The following is a 21,486-nucleotide window of genomic DNA, read 5'->3' as shown; positions in this document are numbered from 1 at the left end:
TTAACTTTTGGATTGCAAGACCAGCAATCTAAGACCTTCACTGTTATACCTCAGGGTGATATTAACTCTCCAGCCCTGTGTCTTAGTTTAGTTCCCAAGGATCTTGATCACCTTTCTCTCCCACAGGGTATCACTCTGGTTCATTACATTGATGATATCTTGCTGTTTAGACCACGTAAGAAGAATTCAGAAAACACTCTAGACTTAGTAGTAAAGCATGTGCAAGCAACAAGATGGGAAATAAATCCAACCAAAGTTAAAGATCATTGTAGCTCAGTGAAATTTCTAGAAGTCCACTGGGGCATGCATAGATATCTCTTCTAAGGTGAAAGATAAGTTGTCACATCTGTCTCCTCCTACAAGCAGACACATAAAGTCTAGTGGGCCCATTTGGATTCTGGAACCAACACATGCCTCACTTAGGTGTTTTGTTATAGCATGTTTATTAAATGAATCAGAAAAGTGCAAGGTTGAATGAGGTCCAGAAGGAGAACAGGCTCTGCAACTGGTCCAGGCTGGTGTGTAGACTGCTCTGCCACTGAGACCATATGATGCAGCAGCTCCAATGGTATTTGGTGTGTCAGTGGCAGAGAGGGATGGTGTTTGGTTTCTCTGGCCAGATTCCATAGGTAATTAACAGCAGAGGCCTTTAGGATTTGGAGCAAGGTTTCTTCATCACCTGCACACAACTTCTCTCCATTTGAAAGGCTGCTCTTGGCCTGTTACTGGCCTTACTGGATATTGAATGCTTGAAGAAGGGACACCAGGTTACCATGTGACCTAAGCTGCCCATTTTGACCTGGATGTTACTGATCCACTAAATCATACAGTTAGACATGCACAGCAACAAATCATCATGAAAGAGAAGTGGTATATACACGATCAAGGCAGGGCAGACCCACAGGGCAAACGCAAGCTCCATGAAGAAGCTTCCAAAATGCCACTGGGCTCCTTCCCCTACTCTAAACTCTGGCTTAACAGCATGCACTTATGGCCTCAAGAAATGTAATAGGTGCTCAGCTGAAGAGGAAGAGGAGATTAGAGCCTAGTTTACAGATAGTTCTGTATATTTTACAGGCATCACACACAAATAGTCAGCTGCAGAATTATAACCCCATTTCAGGATGTCCCTGATGGAAAGTGATGAAGGGAAATCTTCACAATGGGCAGACCTTTGGGTAATACACTTGGTAGTATATTTTCCTGGAAGAAAATATGGCCATATGTGAGACTATATGCTGATTCATGGGCTGTAGCCAATGATTTAACTGAATGGTCAGAGATTTTGAAGGAACATTGTTGACAAAGATATCTGATATAGAGATATGTGGGTAGATCTCTACAAATGGGGAAACAAATAATATAAAGATATTTGCATCCCGTGTAAACACTCACCAGGAAGTGACCTCAGCACAAGAGGATTTTAGTAATTACATAAGCTGGGCATTGTGGCACACATTTATAATCCTAGCACTCAGGAGGCAGAGTCAGGAGGATTGCTTCAAGTTGAAAGTCATACTGGTGTATATAGTGAGTTCAAGGACAGCATGAACTGAATAGCCATACCTTGCTAAAAAAAACCAAATCACCATCATCATCATCGTCGTCATCATGTGTGTAGGATGACTAGTTCTGTGGACAGCAGTCAACTATTTCTTTCAGCCACCTCATCATTGCTCAATACATTTATGAACAAAGAGTCCATGTGGCAGGGATGTGAATTCATGACTATTAGACATGTTTGGAAAATAGTAACTTGAGAAATTTTCATCTCTGCCATGGTAGTGTAATTTCAGCTGCATTTTCTGGATGCTATTCTGAAAATTCCTGGAGCAGCTCTATTGATTTTGTGAGTGGGTTTACCAGCAGAGTTAAGTAGCTTGGGTTAATACAGGCAGGAGATGCTCAGGATTTTGGAACTGTAAAGCAGCAGATATTTTGTGATATTATTTGGCCTCATTTGTGTATATAGCAAGGGAAGCTTTGTGGAATAATATAGCTGGCAGTTGTTTCTTGGAAAGGTTAAACTCTGCTTCCTCGGTGTTGGTTAATTTCACCTTCTTAGAGTTAAACACAGTTTAGTCCTTACTAATGGTAATTATACTATTTGTAATTATAGCTCATAATCCCACATCGTTTGGCTTAAGTTTTATTATCTGATTGTGAATCTGCAAAGCCTCCTCTCTGTGACCCTGAAGCTATAGAACGTAGGCCATCTGACCATGAATGATAGCTAGTTCTTCCTCTGAGTCTTCCTCCATCCCATCAGATCTTCTGAAAGTGATTGCCAACAAAGATCTTCACCTTTCTGTAGAATTTTTGTCTCATTGGTGCATAGTGGCACTTCTGGGAGACCCAAGTTCTCTGGAATCACTTTGCCCCAATTACTTTGAGGTTCAATAAGTGCTAAAAGATTTCTTTACCTCTTCTCATTATAATTTTGGGAGTTTCAGATGAGATTTATATACACAGCTGAGCATTCTTCATAGCATTCCAAGTGATATAGAATTCCTGCTTTTTATTCAAACTTTTCCTTTTTTAATGGTGACAATGTTTCAGAATTTTTAAAGGTGGGAAAAAACCCAGAGACATAGAGGGAAAGAAAGGGCTCTTAGCAAGTTTGGGCCAAGTAAAAAGGAAGGAAAAATCAAAATAAAAACTGAACCCTAGAATGTAGAGTGGCTGTTGTGAAGAGGCATGTCAGCCTATTCATCTGTTCTTTTTTTTAGAGAGAGACATGAGAAAATTTTATTAGAGGTAGATATAGGACATACTCAAAAGCAGAATGCGGGTGCTCAAAGAAATGAGGCATAGGAATGGCTTTTGAAGATGCAGTTACAGCACCAGTTATATAAAAACAACTTGTAGGGCTGGCTCAAAATGCTTCAAAATGATTTCCTTATGCCTCTGGGGAAATAAACTTAAAAGAGAGTGATAGTGATTGATCCAGACTATCAAAGGGAAATTGGACAGTTACTTCACAGTGTAGAAAAGAAAGAATATACTTAGAGTTCAGAAGGTCCCTTAGGGCAACTCCTTGTGTGATCTACTATTAAGGTCAATGAGAAATTATAAAAACCAAATCCAAACAGGATGACAACGTTCTAGAAGTTCAGAAATGAAGATATAGTCAATCCAGCAGGAAAAGAGCCATGAGTGGCTGAGGTGGTTGCTGAAGGCCAGGGTAACACAGAGTGGGTCGTAGAAAAATGTAATTATAAACACTAGCTATGGTTGTGTGACCACTTACAAGAACAAGGATTATTTTCACTGTTTTTTTTTTGTTGTTTTTTGCATTTTGCTTTTGTGATAGGGTCTTGCTATGCAGTTCAGCTCGCCTTGACCTCATTATGTTGGCCAGACTGCTCTGGGACTCACAGTGATTCCCTACCTCAGGACTCAGAGAGCTGGAATGACAGGTGTGCACCACCCTGCCTGGCAGGGGAAAAGACTGTAATTGTAATTTATATCTACTATTCCGATAATATACATTCTTTGTGTCATAATGTCGATAGAATCATTATTGGATCTCACAGCAGGAGCAGCGCCAACTACTTCTTCTCCATCTCCAGCTTGGGTGAGGAATCTGACTATGTCAAGGGAAGATACTCTCCAGAGCCACTGGACCACAGGGAGGAAAGAGCCTGCCCTTAGGAGCAAAATCCTCTTTGTTCTTGCCATGTTTATAGAAGGTGGTCTTTCTCCTCCAAACCTCCCTTCCTTATCTTAGACAGCTCAACAGAAGGCACTGGATTTTTGCAGGACCTGTATGTCTAGGCAGGAGCTCTGGGCTCTTACAATCCAGCAGAGAACGTACAAGTTCCAAAGCTCATCCAAATGGATAAGAAACATGATGGGCTCCTGGAGGAGGTGACCACTTCCAGTGGTTAGAGTTGAAGGGACACCCGGAAAGGGATAGGCTGTTGTGATTTCATGATGATGACCTCCTTCTTGCATGCCTGTCCAGAGAGCTGCAGGGGTCAGGACTGGCTTGCAAAAGCTCTGGCAGCTTATACTGACCACTTGCACTGTCTGAATCATTCATCACGGCCTCAGGTTCTCACTGTCTTCAACTTTCTCATACATCAGGGAAGAACACAATAGGATGAGAAGATATTTTTCCTGGAATTTCAGAATATAACTTTTTCCCCCAGAAGCACAGCTCTATTTGGGTTGATATCCAATAACAAGGTGAAAACTGACCGCTGAGGTCATGGCTCTATTGTTGGTGACACACACACACACACACACACACACACACACAGGGACATCATTCTGAGGCCAGATGAAGCTTCCCACCTCTGGGAGCAGGTCCATGGAATATGCTAACTTTCTTTCTCAGTGATTGTGCATATGTATAGATACATATCATTATTTTTTATGAAAATTTCCGTGTGAGGACAGTAAAAACTTACATATACAAAAAACAAAAATTTGAATCTTAAGAACATAGATGCTTTAGAATATTCACCTATTATAATTGTCACTGTAATATAAAAATAATATGCTAAAATTTTCACTATGAACAGGAATTGTCACATGCAGGATAACTCCTTCATCTTAGTATAATATAGAATAGAAAATATAGGAAGGAGATTTGATGAAAAACTACAGGAGAATTTATAAGTACTGCTCCATTGCATATCTTGACCATAGGGATGATTATGTCAATATTTAACAAGTTGTATATTTGTGTTGAAATGTATCTCAGTTTTCTTCATGAAAATTAAAATATACAGTACATATAAAATAAGAACTTTAGTATGGAAAGATTAATACATAGACAGATAAGAAAAGGAACTGTGAGACTCTTAAATGTACACTAGAAAAATATTGGTTGTCTATTTGTGAAGATATTAGTATGCACAAAAATTCTGTCATGTTCTCTCACTAGAAGAAGGCACTGGCAAATGTTGTGAAGTATGACCTCTCTGTCTTGCCATTTTTCAGGCTACAGTTGAGTACTGCGGAAAGGATTGTAGGAGCGAATACAAAGGATGTTTTTAGAACATATGAGCTCACATCTCATAAGTCTACTCTGATCTTGCTCTGTGTTTACATTTGCAAAACATGAAATGATCAAATCCACTAATTATACACAGATATAGAAGTAAGGAAAACTGATGAGGTTGAGTGTTGATCAGTACATACACACATAGGAAGAAACTATTTTCTACTGTATTTAGAAAAACATCTCCCAAAACACGCTCATGTGTTCTAGGCCCTTGCACATATGAAGCTTCCACAAGAGAACTGTCTATATAGCAGGAGGACATGCACATAGGGCCTACTGCTGCTGATAAAAACCAGCCCAGCCCTAACGCTGCAGCTCTGGGGAGGAGCCAGCCCTGGAAGCCCAAGTGTTCTTATTTGGTGATCAGGCCTGAACACAGACTGCTCACCATGGAATTTACAAAGACCTGGGTTTTCCTTCTTGCTGTTTTAAAAGGTAACTCATGAAAAACAAGAGATGCTGAGTGTATGAGTGAGAGAAACAGTTAATATGTGTGACAGTTTCCTGAGTATGATCTTTCTGTTTGCAGGTGTCCACGCAGAGGTGCACCTGCTGGAGTCCCGGGGAGGCTTGGTGAAGCCTGGGGGCTCCCTGAGACTCTCCTGTGCAGCCTCTGGATTCACTTTCAGTAGTTACTACATGCAGTGGATCAGCCAGTCTCCAGGGAAGGGGCTGGAGTGGATCTCATACAGTAGTAACGACGGTGGTACCACGTACTACCCAGACTCCATGAAGGGTCGATTCACCATCTCCAGAGACAACGGCAAGAACACGCTGTATCTGCAAATGGACAACCTGAGAACCGAGGACACGGCCCTGTATTACTGTACCAGACACACAGTGAGGGTATGTTCATGTGAGGCCAGAGACAAATCTCACTGCAGGGGCCCTCAGGAACAGCAGGGGGCGATGGGGATCCACCAAGCACAGGGCAGGACCCCAAAGCAGGTGCAGAGCAAGAAGCTCGGGACTGAGGTCTTCCTGTTCGCCTCTGGGGTTTCCTTTATATCTTAGCATCACATAATCGGAAGAGACCTGAAGTACACAGGCTTCAGATGACTTATGAAGTATTCAAGATACAAGTACAGTTTTCGTTATATATATTTTTTCTTTGTTTCTTTCATATGAATTTTATTAAAAGGGCAATAAATCTCAAGGTAACTTGTACATTTTGAGAAGTTAACTTTCCTTTGAATGGCAAATCTTCATTATCGAAAGATGAAATTGTTATTTTTCTTATCATGAGGAGTAATTGTCTACTGCAGGAGTAATTGTTTCTGAAAAGGAAATGAAATTATTCCTGTCCTTCTGCACATGGTCTGAGAACACACTGCTCTGTCCTCTCCTTGGCCACCTCAGGAGACCTGGTGCCCAGGCTCAGCCCCATGTGGAGCCCTGCGCTCAAGGAGGAGGAAGAGGGTCAGCCGGACTGGACTTGGAGCAGTGTCCAGGGACCTTGCTGGGTACTTCTTCCCTGTTAGCTTGCTGGAATTTTATTCATGTAACTTCATAATAAGGAATATATCAAACAAACCTTACCATTCTTCTTCTAACACCTCCTCTGAAGCACACATGGAGATTTCAAGCTATGAATGAGTACAATAATAATAATAGCTAAGATAAAATGTTCCTGCTTCATAATACTCATTTTTCTTTCCAAAACAGATTCTCAAATTTTACCTTTATACATTTTTACTTTATGTCAGTTCATTCTATATTCCTTAGCCACATACCTAGTCTTAAATTTTTATGAAATAATCTGATGTACCTCTATTCTTAATAATATTATTCTTATTATGCTGTTCTGTGAAGCACTTGTACCCTGAATAGAAGAAAGTTATTTGAAACACATAATCCTCATACATGCAGGCTTCTTAAAGGCAGAGCTGAGGTGATGTCCTCATATATGGATGTCACACATACCCCTCAGATGTGACTGTGGGCCTCATGGTCACTGTCATTCTGGGAAGCTAAGTCACCTCCACCATGTCACACAGCACTGCGCCTCACCTGGCCCATCATCATCACTGCTGTGCCCCGGTTTCAGGAATGAGACCTCCTGTTTCCACTGGTGTCCCAGGTACACCTGTTGTTTCCAGCACAGGGTGACAACACCTTACAGAACATGCCATCACCTGAGATGTAGCTGGATCCACACTATTGGACCTTCTGAATTCCATTTGCCTGCAGAGCCTTGCAATCTCTAAAACTTGTCTTCAGCTTTGTGTGTTTCTTTCTTCTCTGTCCCTGAGTCAGGTAACATTTTCAAAGAGTGGCAATGGAACCGTGACTCAAGTAAGAGGTCAAATACGTCCAATGAAGTTGTGTCTGGATGTTGTTCCAACATGGAAAGACAAGAGAAAGTACGAGAAATGTGCTAGTTTGAGTGAGGCCCAGAAGGACAACAGGATCTACACAACCTACTGCGTAGATGGCAGTGCTGCTGGGACCATAAAACCCAGCAGATCCAGTGGTATTTGGTGTACCAGTGGCAGATAGGGATGCTGTTTGGTGTCTCTGGCAGGCCTCTATAGGTAAGTAAGAGCAGAAGCCTTTAGGATTTTGGAGCAAGGTTCTGCCATCCCCTATAAACAACTAGTCTCCATTTGAAAGGCTGTTCGTGGCCTGCTATTGGGCTCTGTGGATAGTGAATGCCTGAACAAGCGACACCACCATACATGTGACCTAAGATGCCCATTATAATCACTGATGTTACTGATCTACTAAATCATACAGTTGTACGTGCACAGCAACAGATTCTCATGAAATGGAAGTGGTGTATACACAAGGTAGGACAGCACCATAGGGTGCAAGCAAGATCCTGAAGAAGCTGCCAAAATGCCCATGTCATCCTACCCCTCTATATAACCTGAAGTTTAGCAGCATGCACCTATATAGCCTGAAGTTTAGCAGCATGCACCTATGGCCTCATGGAATATACTAAATGATCAGTTGCAGAGGAAGAGAATGCTAAGATCTAGTTTACAGATGATTCTGCACATTTTTCAGGCACCACACACAAATGGCCAGAACTTTGGACAGTGCACTTAGTAGTACATTTTCCCTAGAAGAAAACATGACCAGATATGTGACTCCCTAATGATTCATGGACTCTAGCCTATGGTTTTACTGAATTGTCAGGGACCTGAAAGAAACATTTTTGCAAAGATATCTGGTATAGTGGAATGTGAATATTTCCATATATGCAAAAGCTATAAAGATATTTGCATCCCATGTACACACTCACCAAGAAGTGACCTCAGCACAACGGGACTTTAATAGTCAAGTGGGCTGAGCTTGTAGGCACACACCTATTATCACAGCACTCGGGAGGGTGAAACCTGAGCATTGCCTGAAGTCTGAGGCCAGCCTGTGTGAGAAATGAGTTCAAGGACAGCCTGAACTACATAGTGAGACCTTGTCTCAAAAAAACAAATTATTGGGGCTGGGGATTTAGCTCAGCGGCAAAAGTGCCTGCCTGGCAAGTGCAAGGTCGTAAGTTCAGTTCCCAGTACCGGAGAAAAACCAAAAAAAAAAAAAAATTATTGTCATTATAATCATCATCATCAACATCATGTGGATAGCATGACTTCTGTGGACAGCAGTCAACCATTTCTTTTAGCAAAGCCTGTCATTGCCCAAAAGACTCATGGATAAAGTGGCCACAGTGAGAGTGTTGGAGTTCATAAATATTAAACATGCTCTGGAAATATTCCTTTGGGAATTTTTCACTGTTGGATTGTCAGCTTAATTTCAGCTGTATTTCCTGGATGCTGACCTGAGCATTCTTCAAGCAGTTTTATTGCTTTTTTTTGAGCAATTTTACTGACAGAGCCAGGGAGCTTGGAATTACACAGGCAGGAGATGCTCAGGACTTTGGAACTGTCCACCAGCTGAAATTTTGTGGCATTGCTCTGCCTATTTGGGCACATATCAAGGAAAGCTCTGTGAAATTCTGTAAGTGGCAGTTGTTTCTTGGAAAGCATAAACTCTACTTCTTCCGTGTTGGTTAATTTCACCTTCTTCTTGGAGTCAGAGACAGTTTGGGCTTTACTAATGGCAAGCATGTTATTTGCAATTAAAGCTAGTAATTGCACATCTGTTGGCTTGAGTTTTATTATCTGATTGTGAATCTGCAAAGCCTGCTTTTTATGACCCTGAAGCTACATAAAGTAGGCCACCTGGCCATGAATGATGGCCAGTTCTTCCTGTGGTTCTTCTTCCATCGTGCCAGGGACTTGTGAAAATAACTGCTGACAAAGATCTTCAGCTTTCTGTAGGAGTTCTGCTGCCTGGTTGTCTGGCCTTCTCCTATTAGTGCACATGTGGCATTGCAGCACTGTTCATAGGTGCCTTCTCACGGGCCCAAGTGCTCTTGAGTCACTCATCCCCACATGCTTTGAGGTGCAGTATGTGCTGAAATGTTTGTTTTCCTCTCCTCATCATAATCACCTGAGGAGTATTGGATGAGATGTATCTATACAGCTAAGCATTCATCATAATGTTCCAAATGGTATAGAGTTCCTGTTTATTTACTCAAGCTATTCCTTTTTTGAATATTAGCAAATTTTCAGATTTATTAAAGGTGAGAAAAAAACTCAAAGATTATGGGGGAAAATAAGCTCAGAGTAACAATGGGCCACATATGAAAGGAAGAAAAAAATTTAAAATATACCCCACAGTGAAGGGGCCTATCAGCAAGAGGCATGACTGCCTGTTCCAGCTGTTCCTTTATTTTTTAGGTGACATGAAGAATTTATTAGAGGTAGATAGAGGACTCATTCAAGAACAGGGTGCAGCTGATCAAAGAAATGCGGCATCAGAATGACCCTTTGAAGATGTACTTACAGGGCCAGTTATACAAAAATACCTCCAGGGCTGATTCAAAATTCTTCAAGTCACTAAATGCTTGCACTATATGGTAATTTATCTCCCAAAGCTACAATTCAAGGGTCCAGGAATTCAGTGTTGGAACTGGGAAAAATACCAATTACTATTATCTCTAGTTATCTACAAGGAAAATTTCTGCTTCCTGCAAATGTATGCTCAGCTGACCTAGGTATCTTAGTTCCAGAGTGTTGAAAGGCTTGTACCATGCAGAACAATGATGATTTCATAGAATTAGAAGGTGAGTGTTCACTTTGGTCATTTTGGACTTCTCATGCCCCTGAGGAAACAAGCAAAAAAAGGAGATATAGTACAGCAAGGGCAGTTGATCCAGGCTATCAAATGGAAATTGGACTATTATTCCACAGTGTAGAAAAGAAATACACTTGGAGTGCCAAAGTCTCCTTAGGGCATCTCTTTACTGTGCCTTGTTATAAGGTCAATGAAAAATTATAAAACCCAATCCAAGCAGGATGACAAATGGTTGAGAAAGCTAGGAGGATGTCACAATCAGTTCAGCAGGAGAAGAGCCATGACTGGCTGAGGTGATGGCTGAAAGCCAGGGAAACATAGAGTGGGTAGTAGAAGAAGACAATTATAAACACCAGCTATGGTTGTGTGATCAATTACCAGAACAAGGATTCTTTTTTTCTTTTTTTTTTTTGTTTCTTTTTTATTTTTTATTTTTGTTTTTGAGACAAGATCTTGCTATGTAGTCCAGCTAGCCTTGAGCTCACGATGTTGCCCAGGCTTCTCTGGAACTCCCAGTGTAGTTCCTACCTCAGCCTCCAGAGTGCTGGAATTACAGGCATGCACCAGCTCTCCAGAGGGAAACAAGGATTGTAATTGTAATTTTTCTCTACTATTCTGCTAATATACGTTCTTTGTATCTTAATGTTGATAGAATCATTATTGGTTCTCACAGCAGGAGCGGTGCCAACTACTTCTTCTCCATCTCCAGCTGGGGTGAGGGAATCTGACAGAATCAATAGCAGATACCCTTGAGGGTTACTGGACCACCTGGAAGAAACCATCTCTATGCAGGAGCAAAGTCCTATTTGTTTTTTCCATGTTTACAGAAGGTGGTCTTTTTTTTTTTCCAATTTTTTTATTTTAAAAATAAAAGGAGGAAAACATTAACAGACAGACAACATTTTACAAAATAGCAAAAGAACAGTACAGACAATACAGAGTTACAAACAAAGTGGTAGGAAATTAGCAATGCTTGTTGTATTACATATTGATAGCTTCAAAGTGGCTTCGCATGAAAACAGGTAGAGACATGCAATACTGATCAACCAAGGACTCATTGACAGTTTCTTTCAGCAAAGAAATAGAAGATAGTAGAACAACCATGTTAACTATCCTGTATATACATACATACAAAATTTCTCTTCTTTCCCTTCTCTTCAGAGGGTGGTCTTTCTTCTCCAAACCACCTTCATGCTAGAGAGCTCAAGAGAAGATATTGGATATTTGTGGGACCCTGCATGTCTGGGCAAGAGCTCTGGGCTCTTATAATCCAGCAAAGAATGTACAAGTTCTGGGGCTCATCTAAATGGATAAGAAATGTGATTGGCACTTACAGGAGGTGACCACTTCTGGCAGTTAGCATGGAAGGACCACCAGGAAAGGGATTGGCTACTGTGATTTCATGGTGATGACGTCTTTCCTACATGCCTGTCCAGAGAGCTGCAGGAATCATGACTGGCTTGCAAAAGCACTGGCAGCTACTGACCATTCGCACTATCTGAGTTTCCATCATGGCCTCAGGTTCTCACTGTCTTCAACTTCCTCATATGTAAGGGAAAAGCACGATAGGCTGAGAAGATATTTTTCCTAAAATTTCAGAATTTAACTTTTCCTTCCAGAAGCACAGCTCCACTTGAATGGATATCCAATAACCAGTTCTCCTTGTAGCTGATGACAGTGACTGCTGAGGTCATGGCTGTGTATTTTTGGTGACACACACACACAGGGACAGCATTCCCTGTCCAGATGAAGCTTCCATGACCAGATGAAGCTTCCCACCTCTTGGAGTGGGTCCATGGTATATGTAACCTTCTTTCTCAGTGATTTTGCATATGTACAAATACATATCTTTATTTTTTCATGAAAATTTCTGTCTGAGGGCAGTAAAAACTTACATATACAAGAAAGAAAAGTTTGAATCTTAAGAACACAGATGCTTTGGAATATCCACGTATTATGATTGTTGCTGTTATCAAAAACTAATATGCTAAATTTTTCACCATCAGCACTGATTGTTACATGCAGGAATAACTCTTTCATTTTAGCCTAACAGAGAATAAAACATACAGGAAGGACATTTTATGCAGTACTACAGGAGAATTTATGAGTACTACTGCATTACATATCTTGACCATGGGGATGATCATGTCAATATTTAACAAGTTGTATATTTGTTTCAAAATGTATTTCAGGTAATATTAATGAAAATTAAAATATAAAATAAGTAATTTAACATGGAAAGATTGGTACAGATACAGACAAGAAAAGAAGGGGTCAGACTCTTGAATATACACTTGAAATATACTGGTTGTCTGTTTATGAAAATATTAATATGCACAAAAATTCTGTCCTGTTCTCTCATTAGAAGAAGATGTCTGGTGAATGTCATGAAGCATGACCACTCTAACTCGGCATTTCTCAGCCAGCAGTTGAGCACTGTGAAAAGGATTGTAGAAGCAAATACAAAGGATGTTTTTTAGAACATATCAGCTCACATCTCATATGTCTATTATGCTTCTTGCTCTATGTTCACATCTGCAAAACATATGAAATGATCAAATGTACTAATTATATGCAGATGTAGAAATAAGGAATACCAATGAGGCTTAGTGATTATCACTACATAGACACATAGGAAGAAACTGTATTTTCTGCCATTTTAGTAATGTTAAAAGTCTTCTCCCACAACACGCTCATGTGTTCTAGGCCCTTGGATATCTGAAGCTTCCACAATAGAACTGTCTATATAGCAGGAGGACATGCAAATAGGGCCTACTGCTGCTGATAAAAACCATCCCAGCCTTGATGCTGCAGTTCTGGGGAGGAGCCCAGCCCTGGAAGCCCAAGTGTTCTGACTTGGTGACAGGCCTGAGCACAGACTGCTCACCATGGGGTTCACAAAGAGCTGTGTTTTCCTTCTTGCTGTTTTTCAAGGTAATTCATGAAAAGCAAGAGATGCTGAACGTATGAGTGGGATAAACAGTGGATATGTGTGACAGTTTCCTGAGCATGATCTCTCTGTTTTCAGGTGTCCACGCAGAGGTGCAGCTGGTGGAGTCCGGGGGAGGCTTGGTGAAGCCTGGGGGCTCCCTGAGACTCTCCTGTGCAGCGTCTGGATTCACCTTTAGTGATTACTACATGCACTGGATCCGCCAGTCTCCAGGGAAGGGGCTGGAGTGGCTCTCATACATCAGTGGTGATAGTAGTGATATAAACTACGCAGATTCCGTGAAGGACCGATTCACCATCTCCAGAGACAACGGCAAGAACACGTTGTATCTGCAAATGGACAGCCTGAGAACCGAGGACACGGCCCTGTATTACTGCTCTGCAGACACAGTGAAATAATGCTCTTGTGAGCCCAGACACAAACCTTCCTGCAGGGGCGCTTATGACCAGCAGGGGGCGATGGGTCTCCACCGAGCAGGGCTCAGAGCAGGTGCAGAGCAGGAAGCTGGGGACTGAGAGCCTCCTGTTGGCCTCTGGGATTTCCTGTTTGTCTTAATATCACATAACTGGAGGAGACCACCATATACACAGGCTTCAGATGACTTATGAAATATTCAAGATACAATTATAGTTTTGTTAAATATTGTTTTTCTTTGTTTCTTTCATATGAATTTTATTAAAAGGGTAACAAACCCAAAAGTAATTTGTATATTTTGAGAAATTAAGTTTCCATTGACTGTCAAATCTTCGATATCTAAAGATGAAATTTGTTAGTGTTCTCATCATGAGAAGCGATTGTCTATTACAGGAGCAAATGTTTCAGATTATGAAACTAAATTATTCCTGTCCTTCTCCACATGGTCTGAGAACACACAGCCCCATCCTCTCCCTGGCCACCTCAGGAGACCTGGTGCCCAGGCTCAGCCTAGCAATATGTAGAGCCCTGAGCTCAGGGAGGAGGAAGAGGGTCAGCCCACAGGACATGGAACAGCATCCAGGGACCTTGCTGAGCTCTTTCTGTTCAGGTTAGCTTGCCATAATTTTATTTATGTATCTTAAAAATAGGAATTGTTAATATGAACTTCACCATTCTTCTTCTGTCACCCCCTCTGAAACACCCATGCAGATTTCAAGCCATATATCACTACAATAATAATAATATTTAAGAAAGAATGCTCCTGTTTCATAGTATTCATTTTTATCCTGAACAGATTCTCAAATTTTCTTTTTATACATTTTTATTTTAAGTCAGTTCATTCTGTATTTCTTACTCACATATCTTTTCCTAAATTTTTATAAAATAGTCTGCTATATTTCTATTCTTAATAACATCATTCTTACCATTATGGTGTTCTGGGAAACAACTGTACCCTGAACAGAAGGAAATTATTTGAAACACTCAAAGCTTATAAATGCAGGCTTCTTGAAGGCAGAGCTGAGGTGATGTCTTCACACATGGATGTCACACATATCCCTCAGACGTGGCTATGGGCCTCATGGTCACTGTCATCCTGGGAAACTAAATCACCTCCTCCTCCTCACCCAGCTCTGTTCCTCACCTGGCCCGTCATCGCCGCTGCAGTGCCCCGGTTTCAGGAATGAGACCTCCTGTTTTCAGTGGTGTCCCAGGTGTACCTGTTGTTTCCAGCCCATGGTGAGAACATCTTACAGAACACGCTATCACCTGAGATGTAGCTGGATCCACACTATTGGACCTTCTGAATTCCATTTTCCTGAAAAACCTTGCAATCTCTAAAATTTGACTTTCATGTGTTTCTCTGTTCTTTGTCTCTGAGTCCCAATATCATTTTGAAACAGTGACAATGGAACCGTGACTCAAGTAAGAAGTCAAATACATCCAATCAAGTTGTATCTGGGTTTTGTTCCAACGTGGAAAGACAAGAGAAAGCACCAGAAAGGTGCTAGTTTGACTAGAGTCCAGAAGGACAACAGGCTCTACAACAGGCCCAGGTTGCTGTGAAGCCTTCTGTGCCACTTGGACCATATGGCCCAGCAGATCCAATGGGATTTGGCATGCCAGTGGCACATAAAGATGTTGTTTGTTGTCTCTGGCTGACTTCAATAAGTAATTAGGAGCAGAGGCCTTTAGACTTTTGGAACAACTTTCTACTGTCCCCTATGAATAACTATTCTCCATTTGAAAGGCTGCTCCTGCCCTGCTATTGGCTTTAGTGGATATTGAATGCTTGAACAAGAGACCCTACCCTACAATGTGACCTAAGATGCCCATTACAACCACGTGTTACTGATCTACTAAACCATACAGTTGTACGTGCACAGCAATAGATCATGAAATGGAAGTGGTGTATACACAAGGCAGGGCAGCATCACAGGGCACAAGCAAGCCCCAGCAGAAGCTGCCAAAATGCCCATGTCATCCTACTATATAGCCTTTAGTTTAGCAGCATGCACCTATGGCTTCATGGAATGTACTATATGATCAGCTGCAGAGGAAGAAGAGACTAAGGCCTGGTTTACAGATGATTCTGTACATTTTGCAGGCACCACACACAAATGGGTAGAACTTTGTACAGTGCACTTAGGAGTACATTTTGCCTGGAAGAAAATGTGGCCAGATATGTGACTATGGAGTGACTCATAAGCTCCAGCCAGTGGTTGTACTGAATTGTCAGAGACTTGAACGGAATGTTGTTTGCAAAGATATCCATGTAGCGGGATGTGAGTGTTTCCATATATGCAAAAGCTATAAGAAGCGACCTCAGCAGAACAGGACTTTAATAAGCAGGTGGGCTAGGTATGACTGCACATGCCTATCATCACAGCACTAAGGAGGCAGAGGCATGAGCATTGCCTGAAATTTGAAGCCAACCTGGGATAAAAAGTGATTTCAAGGACAGCCTGAACTGCATAGCAAGATCTTGTCTCAGAAAACCAATTCATCTTCATCATCCTCCTCCTCATCATCAATATCAACATCATGTGGATAGCATGACTTCTCCTGTGGACAGCAGTCAACCATTTCTTTTAGCGAAGCCTGTCATTGCCCCCAAAAATTCATGGATAAAGTGTCCATGGAGACAGCGTTGCAGTTCATGAATATTAGACATGCTTTTGAAATGTTGCCTTGTGAAATTTTCAACTGTAGAATGGTTAGCTTAATTTCAGCTGCATTTTCTAGATGCTGATCTCAAAATTCTTGAAACAGCTCCACAACTTTTGTGAGCACTTTTACCAGCAGATCTGGGCAGCTTGGATTAACCCAGACAGCAGATGCTCAGGACTTTGCAAGTGTAAACCAGCAGATAGTTTGTGGCATTGCTCTGCCTATTTTGGTAAATATCAAGGAAAACTTTGTGTAATTCGATAGGTAGCAGTTGTTTCTTTTTTGGAAAGCATAAACTCAACTTCTTCTGTATTGGTTAATTTCACCTTCTTCTTGAAGTCAGAGACAGTGCAGGCTTTATTAATGGTAACCCTGTTATTTGCAATTAAAGCTAGTAAATCCCATACCTGTGGGTTTGAGTTTTACTATATGAATGTGAATCTGCAAAGCCTGCTTTGTACGACCCTGAAGCAACAGCATGTAGGCTACCTGAATATGAATGAATGTTTGCCAGATCTGTCTGTAGGTATTCCTCCATCCCACCATGGACTTGTAAAAATGATTGCTAACAAAGATCTTCAGCTTTCTGTAGGATTCTTGCTGTCTGGTTGAGCTGGCCTTCTCCTTTTAGTACACATGAGGCATCGCAACACTGTTCATGGGTGCCTTCTGGGGGCCCACGTGCTCTTGTGCCACTCATACCCAAATGCTTTAAGGTGCTGTAGTGCTGAAATGTTTCTTTTCCCCTCTTCATCATAATCACCTGAAGGAGTATTGGATGAGATTTATCTACACAGCTAAGCATTCTTCGTAGCTTTCCAAATGGTATAGAGTTCCTGTTTATTTATTCAAGCTATACTAATGTTAGCAAATTTTCAGATTGTTTAAAGGTGGGCACAAAACCCAAAGGGGTAGGGGGAAAATGAGCTAGAGCAAAGATAGACCAAGCATAAAAGGAGGAAAAAAATTAAAAAGATACCCTATAGTGTAGGGGTCCTATCAGCAAGAGGCATGACTGCCTATTCCAGCTGGTCTTTTATTTTTTAGGTGACATGCAGAAGAATTTATCAAAGGTAGACACAGAATGCTCTCAAGAGCAGAGTTCTGCTGCTCTAAGAAATGCAGCATAGGAATGATCCTTTGAAGTTGTAGTTACGGACACCAAAAATATCACCAGGACTGATTCAAAGTTTTTCAAAAGTCACTACGTGCTTGGAATTAGGGTGCACTCTATGGTAATTTCTCTCCCAAAGCCACAATTGATGGGTCCAGGAATTAAGAATTGGAACTTGGAAAAATACCATTTACCCTTATCCCTACTCATCCACAAGAAAATGTCTGCTTCCTGTTCCTACAAATGTATGCTGTGCTGCACTAGATAGCTTAGTTCCAGAGTGACGAAAAGCTGGTACCACGCAGAACAATGACGATTTCATAGAACTGCAAGCTGAAGTGTCACCTTGGTCATTTTGGGCTTCTCCTACCTCTGAGGAAACAAGAAAGAAAGAGAGATGTAGTGGAGCAGGGGCAATTGATCCAGACACTCACAGGGAAATTGGAATGTTTTTCCACAGTGTAGAAAACAAAGAATATACTTGGAGTGTCAGAGTTTTCTTAGGGAATCTCCTTACCATGCCTTGCTAATTAAGGTCAATGAGAAATCATAAAAACCCAATCCAAACAGGATGACAAAAGGTCTAGAAAGTTCAGAAAGGAAGTTCTAATCATTTCAATAGGAGAAGAGCCATGACTGGCTGAGGTGATGGATGAAGGCCAGGGAACACAGAGTGGGTAGCAGAAGAAGGTGATTATAAACACCAGCTATGGCCATGTGACCAGTTGCCAGAACAAGGATTCTACTTTTCACTCTTTTCTATCATTTGTTTTTTGATTTTTGCTTTTGAGACACAGTCTGGCTATGCAGTCCAGCTGGCCTTGAACTCACTATGTTGCCCAGGCTCATCTGGAACTCATAGTGAAGATCCTACCTCAGCCTGCAAGTGTTGGAATCACAGGTGTACACCACCTGCCTGAAAGAAACAATGACTGTAATCGTAAATTTATCTACTATTCTGAGAATATGCATCCTTTGTATCACAATATTGATAGACTCATTGATTCTCACAGCAGGAGCAGCACAAGCTACATCTCCATCTCCAGTTTGGGTGAAGGAATCTGACAGAATTAATGGCAGATACCCTAGAGGGCTGCTGGACCAGATGGAGGAAATCCTCTCTATCCAGGAACAACGTTCTCCTTGTTCTTTCCATGTTTATTATAGAAGGTGGCCATCTGCCTACAGGCCATCCTTATCTAAGACACCTCAAAAGAAAGCATTGGATTTTTGTAGGACCCTGCATATCTAAGGAACAGCTCCAGGCTCTTACAGTCCATCAGAGAATGTACAAGTTCTGAGGCTTATCCAAACAGACTAGAAACATGATTGGGTCCTGCAGTAGGTGACCATTTCCAGCATTTTGCATTGAAGGGACACCAGGAAAGGGATGTGCTATTGTGAATCCATGGTAAAGTTCCCCTTCCTAGATGCCTGTGCAGAGAGCTGCAGGAGTCAGGACTGGCTTGCAAAAGCTCTGGCAGCTTACACCCACCACAGCAATGTCCTAGGTGTCCATCATGGCCTCAGGTTGTCACTCTCTTCAACGTTCTCATACATCAGGGAAAAACATGATAGGATGAGAAGATATTTTTCCTGGAATTTCAGAATATAACTTTTTCCTTCAGAAGCACAGCTCCAATTTAGTTCATATCCAACAAGGAATTCTCCCTGTACCTGAGGACAGTGACAGCTGAGGTCATGGCTGAGTGTTGTTGGTCTCACACACACACACGTACACACACACACACACACACACACACACACACAGAGAGAGGAACATCATTCTGATGCCAGATGAAGCTTCCCCCCTCTTGGAGCAGGTCCGTGGAATATGCTAACTTCCATTCTAAGTGATTGTGCATGTATAAAATACATATCTTCTTTATGAAAATTTCTGTGAGGGCAATAAAAAATTGCATGTACTAGAAAGAAATCTTTGAATCTTAAGAACTTAGATGTTTTGGAATATTCGGGTATCATGATCAATACTGTCATAAAAAATTAATATGCTAAATTTTTTACCATCAGCGGGGATTGCCACCTGCAGGAATAATTCTTTCAGTTTAGGATAATATAGGATAGAAGATATAGGAAGGAGATTTTATGAAGAACTACAGGAGAATTTATGAGTACTGCTCTATTACATATCTTGACCATTGGAATGATTATGTCAATATTTAACAAGCTGGATATTTGTGGCAAAGTGTATGTCAGGCATTCTTCATGAAAATTAAAATATCAAATACATATAAAATAAGTAATTTAGCGTGGAAAGACTAATACAGAGACAGATGAGAAAAGGAGCTGTCAGACTCGTGAATATACACAAGAAAAAGTTCTGATTGTCTGCTTATGAAAATACTTGCATGCAGAAAAGTCCTGACAAGTTCTCTCACTAGAAGAACACATCTAGCAAACATCATGACCCATGACAGGTCCGTCTTGGCTTTGCTCAGTCAGCAGTTGGGTACTGTACAAAAGAGTGTAGGAGCAAATACAAAGGATGTTTTTATAACATACGAGCTCACATCTCATAGGTGTACTATGCTTCTTGCTCTGTGCTTATATTTGCAAAACAGATGAAATGATCAAATTCATTAATTAAATACAGATGTAGAAATAAGGAAAACCGATGAGGTGCAGTGTTTGCCACTACATAGACACATAGGAAGAAACCGTATTCTCTACCACGTTAGGAATATTCCAAAACACACTCATGTGTTTTGTGCTCTTGCATATCTGATGCTTCTGCAATAGAACTGTCTATATAGCAGGAGGACATGCAAATAGGGCCTACTGCTGCTGATAAAAACCAGCCCAGCCCTAACGCTGCAGCTCTGGGGAGGAGCCCAGCCCTGGAAGCCCAAGTGTTCTTACTTGGTGATCAGGCCTGAACACAGACTGCTCACCATGGGGTTCACAAAGACCTGGGTTTTCCTTCTTGCGGTTTTACAAGGTAATTCATGAAAATCAAGAGATGCTGAACGTATGAGTGGGATAGACAATGGATATGTGTGACAATTTCCTGAGCATGATCTCTCTGTTTGCAGGAATCCGCGCAGAGGTGCAGCTGGTGGAGTCCGGGGGAGGCTTGGTGAAGCCTGAGGGCTCCCTGAGACTCTCCTGTACAGCCTCTGGATTCACCTTTAGTGATTAGTACATGCACTGGATCCGCCAGTCTCCAGGGAAGGGGCTGGAGTGGCTCTCATACATCAGTGGTGGTAGTAGTGATATAAACTACGCAGACTCCGTGAAGGACCGATTCACCATCTCCAGAGACAACAGCAAGAACATGCTGTATCTGCAAATGGACAACCTGAGAACCGAGGACACGGCCCTGTATTACTGTACCAGTTACACAGTGAAGTTATGTTCATGTGAGCCCAGACACAAACCTCCCTGCAGGGGCGCACATGACCATCAGGGAGCGATGTGGATCCCCCGAGCTCAGGGCAGGCCCTCAGAGCAGGTGCAGAGCAGGAAACTGGGGACTGAGGACTTCCTGTTCACCTCTGGGGTTTCCTCTCTGTCTTAACATCACATAACTGGAAGAGACCCGAAATACACAGGCTTCGGATGACTTATGAAGTATTCAAGATACAAGTACAGTTTTTATTATATATATTTTTTCTTTCTTTCATAAGAATTTTATGAAAAGGGCCATAAACCTGAAAGTAACTTGTACATTTTGAGAAGTTAAGTTTCCTTTGCCTTTCACATCATCATTACCTAGAGATGAAACTGTTAATTTTCTCATCATGTGGAGGGTTAGGGTTGCCTATTGCAAGAGTAAATGTTTCAGATTAGAAAATAAAATTATTCCTGACTGTCTCCATATGGCCTGAGAACACACAGCTTTGTCCTCTCCTTGGCCACCTCAGGAGACCTGGTTTCCAGGCTCAGCCCCAGCCCCATGTGGAGCCCTGCGCTCAAGGAGGAGGAAGAGTGTCTGCCGGCCTGGGTGCAGAGCACCATCCAGGGCCCTTGCTGGTCCCTGGATTTCTTTCATGTTAGCTTGCCAGAATTTTACTCATGTAACTTAAAAATAAGGAATTTATAAAATAACCCTTACCATTCTTCTATCCTCCCTTTTGAACCCCCCTGCCGGTTTTTAGGTTTTTTTTCGTTCCATTATTATTCTTTTTTAGGTTAAATTGTTCTTTTTTATAATATTCATTTTTC

At 41.5% G+C, this 21,486-nt stretch overlaps 1 pseudogene and 2 gene segments (V, D, J or C); all 3 read left to right on the top strand.

The window, feature by feature from the left end:
- The first annotated feature begins 4,892 nt into the window (after positions 1-4,892).
- Positions 4,893-6,181, top strand: LOC102003452. The segment is given in 2 exon segments: positions 4,893-5,449; positions 5,544-6,181. Coding segments are annotated over 2 exon segments (660 nt in total).
- A 6,798-nt stretch (positions 6,182-12,979) lies between these two features.
- Positions 12,980-13,501, top strand: LOC102015018. The segment is given in 2 exon segments: positions 12,980-13,087; positions 13,182-13,501. Coding segments are annotated over 2 exon segments (366 nt in total).
- Positions 13,502-13,544: 43 nt separating this feature from the next.
- Positions 13,545-20,839, top strand: LOC102014677 (annotated as a pseudogene).
- The last annotated feature ends 647 nt before the right edge of the window (positions 20,840-21,486 follow it).

This window comes from Chinchilla lanigera, unplaced genomic scaffold (genome assembly GCF_000276665.1).
Source record: "Chinchilla lanigera isolate Chin_1 unplaced genomic scaffold, ChiLan1.0 scaffold00086, whole genome shotgun sequence".
Lineage (NCBI taxonomy): Eukaryota > Metazoa > Chordata > Mammalia > Rodentia > Chinchillidae > Chinchilla > Chinchilla lanigera.
This window is presented reverse-complemented; position numbering and strand designations above follow the sequence as displayed.